This window comes from Cyprinodon variegatus, unplaced genomic scaffold (assembly GCF_000732505.1).
Source record: "Cyprinodon variegatus isolate N-32 unplaced genomic scaffold, C_variegatus-1.0 Scaffold1193, whole genome shotgun sequence".
Lineage (NCBI taxonomy): Eukaryota > Metazoa > Chordata > Actinopteri > Cyprinodontiformes > Cyprinodontidae > Cyprinodon > Cyprinodon variegatus.
Window position 1 is genome coordinate 188124 of NW_015151646.1, and position 11105 is coordinate 199228.

The 11105-nt window shown below is 37.9% G+C and overlaps 1 protein-coding gene across 5 annotated transcripts in view; it reads right to left on the reverse strand.

The window, feature by feature from the left end:
- LOC107102049 (SH3 and PX domain-containing protein 2A-like) overlaps positions 1–11105 on the reverse strand; it is a 70637-nt gene that overhangs the window by 43292 nt on the left and 16240 nt on the right. For 3 of the 5 annotated variants that reach the window (XM_015401210.1, XM_015401209.1, XM_015401207.1), the window contains one exon: positions 6937–7065. In XM_015401210.1, the coding sequence (XP_015256696.1) occupies positions 6937–7065 (129 nt within the window). Of the gene's footprint in view, positions 1–6936; positions 7490–11105 lie in introns of those variants that run through there. The other 2 variants (XM_015401208.1, XM_015401206.1) reach the window with 1 other exon arrangement.

The following is an 11105-nucleotide window of genomic DNA, read 5'->3' on the forward strand; positions in this document are numbered from 1 at the left end:
TATATTTGTCATCAATAAAGGCAACAAGCACAATATATATATATATATATATATATATATATATATATATATATATATATATATATATATATATACATAAATAACTTTACTTGTGGTTTCACACTGAGGTCGAGGCTTACAAAGCTGGTAGATGTTGAAAATAAGAGCTACCAGTCTGACCAGATCCCCTGGGCTGTTGGGGAAAGTGGTGGGAAAACGTTGCCAAACCGTTTGGCTCTAACTGTGCCTGCAACAGCACTTTACCAGCTAAAACAATCCCAGCCATGTTACTGAGAGATGTCTGCACCGTTTCCATGCAGGCAATTTATGACTGTAGTCAATGGAAATAGAAATGCTGTCATTTTCCAAAACAGAGGATTCGGTTTTATCTGGAAACACAGCAGGAGGCAGCGCTGCATGTGAGATACAGAGCCAGAGAAAAGCTGTCAAATCTATTTAACAAGTGTGACAAAATGTCTCTGGGCCTGCAGAGTAATCAGCTGAGGGATAATCAGGGAAATTGCTTCTCCGAATGGTGTGGTGGCTCCGGAAACAAAATGAACCAAAGTTCAGTGTTTGGTCACTTCTGGATAATCCATTTGTTTTGAATAATAAACTTGGACAAGAGGAATATTTTCCTACATGAATGTTGTGCTGCGAGTATTGGGTTGTGTTTTACATTTATTTCAAGATGGGACAAAAAAAGATGATTGTACTCACAAACCATCTATTCTGCCTAAGATATAGAATTTTTGACCTATTACATTTAACGCTGGTTTCACACTAGCCCCATTTACACTACCCTCTTAAAACTGATCCATGGCTAGCTGTGCTGAGCTCAGTTCCTTATGACCGTTTACACACAACGCTAACGCGGTTCCTCGCTTCCTAGTGACGATCTATGGTACTTTACGACATAAACAAGCAAATCAACAGAGTTTGGTTATAATTGTGATATTTAGTTTGTGGAGAGTCAGGCAAAGAAGGCGGCCTTTGGTGAATTTACTTGATAGAGTCGGCTTTTGGGAAGTGGATATGACAAACAATAATCTAATCAGGGCTTACAGACACAGGAAACAACAACAGACGTTGAGGTCCATCACACTGGTAAGCAGAAGCATTACTGGAAATCGTGTGGCACGGTAGGGAAGCTAGTGTTTTTATGAATGTCTGAAATTTCATGATTACGGAGGCTGACTGTAAGGAGATGACGCGGTCTGCTCATATACGCTCTTTGTTGTCAGAGAACCGCGCAAGAACTGAAGCGCTCCGAACCTTACTGATGAGCTAGTACCATGTTAGCGCAGTTCGGTTGTGTCTGGCACGTTCCGGTTCAGTTGTGCGTGCCCTTTACACTCAACAGTTATCTCATAAAAATTAAAAATAAAAATTTGAACATATTTTAATATAGCAAGTAATTAAGTCAGAATTCAGCAACAAAAATTTGACCCTGAAGTAACCACATATGTTTAGAGGTTCTTAGTCCTGGCAACGATAAAACAGCGGGGGAAAAAAGACATTTTCTTTATGGCTTCAGGGGGTAAGGGCATATCTATAAGGACTATGAGTATGAAGACTAGGTTTTAAAGTGTATCTTCTATTATTAAATTATTTACAACATTATCACAACAAAAGGCAATTTTCCAATCGTACCAGGGCTCCGTTTTAGTCACCTTACATTTATCAGGTGGCTGTAGTTTGCTTAAAATGGGTTTGCTGCCAAACAGAGGGGAAGAGAGAGTTGCAGCTATTGCATGAGTCAGAGCATGCGAGAACATAACGCTTTTCCACACAATAAAAATAGTTGAGTTCTGCAGCAACTGATGATAAAAACATTGAAACCCTGGACTTAAACTTCTACATGCTTTAGTGCAAAGGAAAACGCAAATAAAATTGTGAAAGCAATATTGGATGAAAAAGAACATTTACCAAAATAAAAGATTTTTGATTAAATCATTCAACCCCACTGAGACTCACTTCATAAAATTACTTAAGTGAGCTATTGATATTGGTTATTTATTAGTATATTGGTTATCTGTGTATTGGTTAATTATTAATATTAGTATATTGGTTATTTACTCTCCAGGTGCACAGTATTTATATTGTTAAAACACTTAACCGTACAGTATTTCATTTGTTTATTTTTTATTATTTAACTATTCACTATTATGTTATTCTTATACACTATTCTTAGGTCCACATTTGTATGACCATTTTTTTATAATCTATTTGCTGCTGTAAACTCCAGAATTTTTTCCAATGTGGGAAAATAAAGGTGTTTTCTATTCCATTCTATTCTATTCTAATGAATGATGATTAGATACAAAACAACTAGCAGAATGAGTAGAATTAGAGTTACACAACTTAATTTAAAAAGGGGGGGAAGGGGAATTCACTTGGTTTTATTTCAGCTAAAAAGAGCAACAACAAAAAATGTATTTGCTTCCAAACTTCTAATTAACTCTGAAAGTTCATTAACCAAAGTGGCCTCTAGTGTTTTCTCTGTAACATCTTAGCCTGAATTAACTGAAACCCTCCCCAGAATATGCAAATTAATACTCTTCCATCCAGAAGCTTGGAGTCGGTACCAATCAGGAAAACCTCCTCCAAAGGATGACACCAGCCAACATAAGCCTTCACCTTCACCCATAATGACCTTTATTGCCAAACAGATCTCTTTACAAAGTTGCCAGGAACTGCTCTTCCCTTTAGCGTTCCATCTACTCAACAGTCACTTCATTTTTGGAAGCGATCATGTCTGAAACAGGCAGAGAAAAATCAACAGAGTTGTTAGGTTATTGTAACTGTACTGTAACTATTAGATCAAGTCAGCATTAGAGTCCAACAGCAGGTCAAAGTAAATCAGAGCATTAATGCAACACAACATCTGCTTTCAATGTTTAGAGGGGAAAAAAATAAAAGGCCGGCAGTGTAACCTGGAGTGGATTAAAGAATATGATGGGAATTCTCTGATTATTAGTGACAAGGATGTTAAAGAAAATTAGGCATAAATAAGAGTCAGGATCTCTGCTTTAGAGGAACAGAAAATCTTCCTGCTCAGACTCACAAGTTGAGAAAGGGGGCGGTGGGATGTTAAAGCAGCTCTAAGATGTGTTTGTCTTGGCACAGCCTCCGAATGATGTCATCATTATCATCATCATGGCATTGCTGCACTTCTTTGCCTCAGAAGATGACGACAGCAGACACACAAACTTGTGCATTCAGCTCTTAGCAAAGACTTCCCTTGCTCCTGTTGCACTAAGGGCTCAGATGAACGGTCAAAGTTTGTGTTCCCAGCAAAGCCTGGTGAGCAGATGCCATCAGGACGGATCTGCGGAAACGGGACCACAAAGTATAATCCCTATGCAATTCAGGCCGCTCTCCTAAGGAGAAACCTTTCATAGCGTCTGTCTGCCAGCATTTCAGAAAGTGTTGATAACTGATCAGAGATGTTTCAGACAACAAATTTACAACACATTTTTTGATGATTCTTATTTATCAAGTTAAATCAACAGCATTAAAATCAATGTTTACCAAAAAATTCTAGAACTATGTCAAAATGTGCCAGAATTTATGGAGATTGTTCCTTACAGAATACATCATCTTCTCCAGAGCTACAAAAATTGTCAAACCACTGAAAGAGTCCATTTAGTCTTAGGTGCTTCCGACATCTTGAGATACTGGAAAGATCAGACCTGTTTAGTCAGATACAGCTCTTGGTTTCCAAACAAACAATTTCTAAGAGCACCTCTGTCAATTTCAACCTGTGCAAAGTCTTTCGGGTGTATATTCAAAGTGCACAATCTAGGAACCAAAGGTATTATAGGGGAAAAGCATTTCTTTAAGTAAGTTCAACATTATTTTCCATTATTTTTACCTTTAAGCACTCCCATATTTTATTACATAAACTATTTTCTAAACCACATTTAAATAAAAAACAAGTATCTGAGATGTGGGATTTGAAATAAAGCAGTTTTGAGGTTAGTATAATGCCTGCTAAACCATTTGGTGTAAAGGAGTCTGGGTTTCACATTAATTGTCTAGGTTTGAGCTACAGATCATGGTTTAAACCAGTCATCTTCAGATATATCTACTTGACGGTCATTCCTCCATGCCACAAGTTAGTTTAGGGAAGACTCCTTGGATGCTTCCATTAACTATTTATATTGCTAAAAGTTTTTTTGGAGCAAATGCTTGAGATTTGTGATGAAACTAACTGGCGTTCACAAGACATCTTGGCTAATAATCTGGGTAACAGCAGAAAGAGTCACAAATCCATCAAATGTATCATTCTCTATCGCGCAGCTATCAAAATTTGTAGGTGGTTGAACGACTGCAGGCAACATATTAAAGACAAATCTAAGCAGAACCACTCATCTCTGATCTATCATCATTGTGCAATAGATGGGTAAATCCTGTCCCCAGTCCACTGCAGTCTGTAAATCCGACCAAATAAAATGTGTTTTAATCATGAGGTAAACACATCTTTCTATCAAGCTGGATTAATTTACATTAACACTCGTGTTTCCGAGAGATACTGTGATTATTTTCAGATGACTTGGTTGGTTTTAAATATTTATATTATTCAAAGTGTCTCAAAGCAGTCCAAATTTCCTTTGGTCCAAAACTGTGATCTCTTAGCAGCAGAACCAAGAGAACCAAACTATTTTGAATGTGTTTCAAAATCCTATTCTCAAAAGTCCAAACATATCCAGGGTTTAAAAAGTTTCACATGTTAGGCAACATATTTGAAAGGCGGCCATTATTTTGTTGAGTGGTTATTTTGGAAAAGACACCAGAAAAAGCTAATCTTCATCTATCAAATGCTGAAGTTTTCTATGAATATTTTCCTCAATCGAATTAAAATCCAATCTTTTTAATTATGCTTTCAGGTCACAAAAGAAAACACCAATAGCCACTAACTATTGCAATTTTTATGTACTGACCAAATATGAACTTTAACTTTTACATTTCTATTAAAGAAAGACCATTATAACAAAAGCAAGCAAGATACCATCATGAAGGTGGTTCAGTTTTTCCAAACCCATACGGTGCTTTCTAATATTATTGGCAGTGTTGGTTAAAATGTCAATAGAAATACTGAAATTAGTGTTTATGGACACTTGGTGACCCCAATGTGGGATTCTGCACTGTAGTTCTCTCAGTGGTGTTTGGTGTACATGTATAGTTAAGCCAAGAAAAATCTGCCTCATCTGTCACAAAGTTTTAAAGCCGCCAGAATAAACTAACATTAAAACTTGTTGTTTTAGTTTGAAATGGTGGATATACTGTACTAGTGTCTCCATTTGGTTTAAAGGGAAATTATCACGCTTTTCTGAAAAAATGTGACAAAAGGTGGGTTGCAGATTGAAGGCTTTGCTTTACATGGGTTGTAGCTTCACATTGTTGCCTTAAAATTTTTGATGCTCTACTTTACCATTTCATGTATGAAAATAAAAGATCAGACATTTTTGTCGCAATTCTATATGTTGCAAATCAAGCCTATAGCAATTAAGCTGCTATAGGCTTAGACTGTTGGAGGACATAGAGACCACTTTTCATCATTCTGCTTCATTCTATCTCTATTCTCCCATTCTGCAGTATTTTTTAAGTTCTAATCATAGCTTGATGTCCTGTTTTATCTTGTCATTGCTTAAAAGTGATATTTACTTATTTGTATAGGGCTAATTCCCAACACATTTAATCTCAAGGTACTTTACAGAGACAATTTAACAAGATTATCCATAAGACTGGTTCAACGTTTTCTACCTAAGGAAAATCAACTGACTGCATCCAGTCATTGACTCTACAGCAATTCCTCAGTTAAAGCAGAGCTAGTCTTCTGCAGATGACAGTCAGTTATGTCATCCTATTTGATTTTGAATATTAGGAACTGATTTTTGGGGTGCAAAAGAGGAAAACCTTCTGTCAGTAGAAGTCAGTTTGTATTCCCTCCTGAGAAGGTTTTATTAAACTGATACAAGGGCAAATTAAATTGGAGTTGACTACTGCAGGAAACAGGAAGAGTGACTGTATGACAGCATGTCCTTTGTTTTATTTTGACCTCAAAAATTTCATAAAACAAACAAGAAGCTGGCAATGTTGGAACATTTCTGGAGATCTCGGAGGTAAGGTAAAGCTTAGGGCTGGGCGATTAGTCGATTTTATCGATTAATTGAATTTTCCGTTTATGAAAATGACATTTTTAGGGTTTGGGGTCCCATGGCTCAGACTATCAGTTCATCACTTTTTCTTCTTGGATATCAAACTAGCCTTACTGTGTGATACTACTAATTGTAAACATGTATTATGCTATAATATTTTCGTATTTTTTTTTAATGAAAAATTCTTCTTAAATAACCGTGTTTGATAGCTTGAGTTTCTTTGCCCTTTAAATGAATGTAATCTCCCAGAGGAGATGATTGAAATCATCATCATGAAATTTAGGGGACAATAAAAGATGTATTGATTGGATTGGTTGGGATAAAATCTGAGAATGTTTTTAAGGTCATATTGCTTAGCTCTGGTGGAGCTTTATTCTCTTTTAAAGAAATGGAATCAGGCTAACTGTTAATATGGGCTTTACTTCAACTGCCTCCTTTTACATCAACTTTCCTTAATGCTTGTAGATCTATTGTGACCAAACAGCAAAGGCAGCCCTGATGGAGCAAGTGAGGCAGCAGATAAGATGCAAAATATGAGGTTCTTTCAAACAAACCGAAGAAGTAAGTTAAAAAGAATTAAGGAGCTGTAAGCATAACTTCAAATGTTTGCATGTTTTCAAGTCAAAAGCGAAGAAGCTCTAAGTGTCAAGTAGCTTCCAAATCAAAACCACATTTCTTGACGCCTTTTTAACAACAACCATAAACAATGTTAGGAGCTGCAGTTCAGATGGTTTCAGGCATTTATGTTGAAAGAAAACACAGATGAACTCACCACTTTCGCTCTTCTCAATCACGTCCACGGTCTCGCCGGCCTTGAGGTTGATCTCAGAGTTCTCTTGCCTCTCGTAGTTGGCCACGGCCACGTACTGCTCCAGCACCATGGGCTCTGAGCCGTCAATCCCTGAGGGGAAGAAACAGGCTGTCAGCCACCTGCCGGCCGTGGCACCCCGCGAATGCCCGCTGCACCCTAAGCCCCCACCGCCGCCCCCGCCGGGCACCCGGTGTGCGGCCATCTGCCAACCCCAACTCCCTGCCGCTGCACCGCCCCGTCCAATCAGAAAACAACCTCCTAAATCGGCCGCATCGTCCCAAATGTCTGGCCATACAGCTGTTCCAGAGAAAACTACTGAGGAGCATCGGAAGGAGTCAGACCAAAAAAGGGGGAGGACAAGAACATGCCATCATCCTTCACCTATAGATCTGTGAGCGAGGCAAACTGGCCAATCCAAAAGGCAAAAGACAATCCAAAAAGGAAAATGAAAGAAAAGAGAAGAAACAGAGGAGCAACTGAAGAGTGGGGCGCGAATAAGTGGAGGAATGGTGAAGTTTCCCAGTGGAAAATCAACAGCGGTTGAGAGGAAAAGCCTCCCCTCCACCGCCTCTGGGAGCCAGCCGTTGGACGGGGAGGCTGAGGGGGGGTGAACACACCAATCATAGCAGTCAGCACTGCTGGCCTTAAATAGAAACATATGAGTGGACCAGGAGAGGGAGAGAGACCCAAGGAAAAGGAGGCTGGGTCCATGTTTGTGCGTAAGGAGAGAGGAGAGTGTTGGTCTTTGGACACTTTGTTTTCTTTACTTCTTTTTAACGTCTCAGCTTTTTTATAAGTTGTTTTTGTATCTATTTTTCTTTCTTGGTCGCATATCAAAGACGAGCTACAAAGACTCAGAACAACTCTCTGCAGTTTGTGAACAACACTATCAAAATATTTTCATTCAAATTTAACACTGCGTGTTTAAGGAATGATAAACATTTATTCCTTTAGATGGTTTGTATTACAAACACTCCAAAAATATTGTTCTGTTTGTCTCAGACTTTATACGTAAATTTGAAGCAAATATCTGAAATCCCCAAAATACCGACTAGATAGTTTCCAAAAACCTGTGCATTTCCGACTACCCTGCAACTGACTTTTAAACTTGAACAACAAAACAAAGATGGCGGACTAAATTACTTGTCATTTATTGGGAAACCCCAATGTCAACCGGACAGAACTTTGACTACCACTATATTTCAAAGAGTTGAAGCATGCAGAGAGAGGGAATCTTGACCACCGTCTTAGAAATAATCTCAGATATTCTGGGGTTTTTATGTCCTTCCTCTTTAGCTTAGTCCTCAGGGTTTCAGGATGGTTAAGGTCAAAGGATTGAGATGGTTTGTAACCTGTGATGCATGGTGTTCTCGTCTCGTTTAGACTTTTTTCTAGCCCAGGTACCCATTGCCAACCTAATTCCAATATCAGGCACAACCTAATGAGTCTATGATGCTACTCTCTTAAAACCAAAGCTTGCTGGGTGTTTGGAAAACACTGGTGAAGAATCTCAGTCATCCAGGTCATAGTCATTCCAACAAAAAACAAATCTACTGCACTTTGTTTTCAAGTTTGAAGGCATTTCGCTTCCGATCCAGGAAGCTTTTTCAATTCAAAATGTCAGGAATAGTGTTGAGTTCCAGGTTTGTACAGTACCAAACTACCAATTATACTTTCCTGAAAACAATGAAAAATTTAGTATTAAACTGATTTATATGTATTTAGGAAAACAGATACTTTTTTTTCAAATTGAGTTTTGAAAATTCGCATTCTTTTCAAATTCCCTTTTTCAGATCCCAATCTCTTCAATTCTGGTGGCGGGCTTTCCTCTAAAGTGAGAAGCATTTGTATTGGTTTGAATGGATGATAACAAAGCCTTTTCATTGGTCAATATGGGTGGGAGTTTGAATTGGTCTTAATGTGAAGAGAAAATGAACTGTAAAACATTAACAAAAAATTTAACTTGCAAAACGAAATCTAAAAAAGAAAAAATTGTAAATAGAAAATCTGTAAAAAAAAAAAAAAGTTTGAACATTTAAAATTGAATGAAATTAACTGAAAATACTTTTTTTATGACATTTGAAAAATTTTTTTGTTGTTGCAATTTTTCATTTACAAAATGTTTTCTTTGGTTGCAACAATAATGGAACCAAACTCTCTCTTTTAACTCGAGGCCAAAAAGCTGGAGGAGACATAAAAGAACATTTCCATAAATTTAGCCTGTAAATTTTTTTATGAAGTTTCCATGGGTTCATGTCAATAAGAATAAACAATTGCAAGGGATTTTTTTTTGCGTTTGCTTTCTTCTCTGGAAATGTTTTTTTTTTTGTGTGTGTGTTTTCAGAAAAAAATGCAGAACATTTAAAGTTTATAAAGCTACAACTGTTCTCCTTTTAACAGTAGCATGAAAGACGAGATCACAGCAATGCGCTGCATTAAGGAAGCCTGGGAAGTGAATAAATCAGGTTTCAGCCTTTGTTTAGTGCTTAAGACTATAATCAAGCATCTCTAAAATGTCAAGTGAGCTGGCAGGTAATAAGAAGAGGCCATAACTTTACTTCCCCACTGGGTGAGGCTCAGTCTTTCTGTTTTCTATATAAACATAAATGACTAAATACTGATAAGGCGGAGAAGCAGGAGGAAATTAAGTTAAGCTTGAGGTTAAAAAGAGGCACATGTGCAACTATTTAAACCTTTAATATTTTTATAATGATGGAAACCACGCCTTTTTCAGAAATTGCAGAGAGTCATAAAACCAGCTAACATCCCGCCTCTTTGGTCAATTTACAGGCGGATACAAATGCTCCCTCCAAGCTGTAAATGACTGCTTTTATGAGAGCGTTGAAGTGAGAGTTTATTGTTCTAGGGTAGTTTAGATGCCCAACTCTCTCTGAATAATGCATAATGTATGCATGCCAGCATGCTCTTATGATCTCCAGATCAGGACATACCTGGATTAAGCGAGATTAAACATAAACAGCATGCAGTTTGCCAAACTCTGTTAGGTTTTGCAGAAATTCATAAACACACAGCTGGTTTGCAGTACATAGCTTCAGGTGCAGAGAGGTAAATATACAACAGGGGAAGAGTGGATAAAGAGGGGACCAACTTCCAGGGGAATATTCCAACTAATAAATCTCATTTTCAGGGATTTAAACATAGCTAAGAGTTATAATGGAGGGGGAAATGGCAGGAACAAAGGGGGTCATGATACATTTGCATGCGGGACCATGCTTTGCAATGTAAATGGTAAAAAAAAAAAAAAATCATCCAAACAGCAGTCCATGTGAGCACAATGCTGATAACACTGTTTTAATAAGGGGAGAGCGGAGACCGTTACACAGTTTTTACTTCCCCCTCAATTTCACACAGGCTAAAATATAAGAATGACTACATTTTAATATATTAAATCGAATGGAGATTTACAAATTCTGCAACTATCCCTACATGTCCCCATGGAGGCAGTTGCAGCAGTTGCATGATTTCACAGCAAATTGAAAAGGTCCTGCAAACTCAACACTTAGACTAGCAATCTCGACACTTGCACACAACAACAGCACAAGGCACATGCAAAGAAAAATTGCTGCAAGTGGCAAAAACAACTGCAAGTTAAGAAAAATGCAAATAGAGAAAATAAATATATCTTTGCAGCAGGTTTTGTGTTTGCATACTGTTCCCACTTTGCTGCTCTGTTTTCTGTCACTGCACCCTTTCTTAACATGCAGTACTTATCCATCGCCTGTGTTTTTGTGTTAGCATCATTTCTGTCTTTGCTAGGCCATAGTTTTAAGTTTGCTGTTTTAATTTTTGAGTTTGCAGGACCTTTTTCATTTGCTGTGAAAAAATTTAGTTAAACAGCCTTTCAAGCTTGGAAACCATGGTAAATGAGCCAAGGTAAACGTTGCTAACAATACATCCTAGGGATGGAACGGTTAATGAAAACTGTCCGAACCGTTCGGTTCGACTGTCTCGGTTCGATTCGCGTGCGTTTCGTTCGGTTCATGCCCTGCTCCTTTTTCTCATAGGCGAAGCTTTTACACTCCAGAGCAGAAGGTGGCGGTACTGCGACCAAAGCCAACCACCAGTAGTAAACGAGAAGAAGAAGAAGAAAAAATTTTTAAATGGAGAAT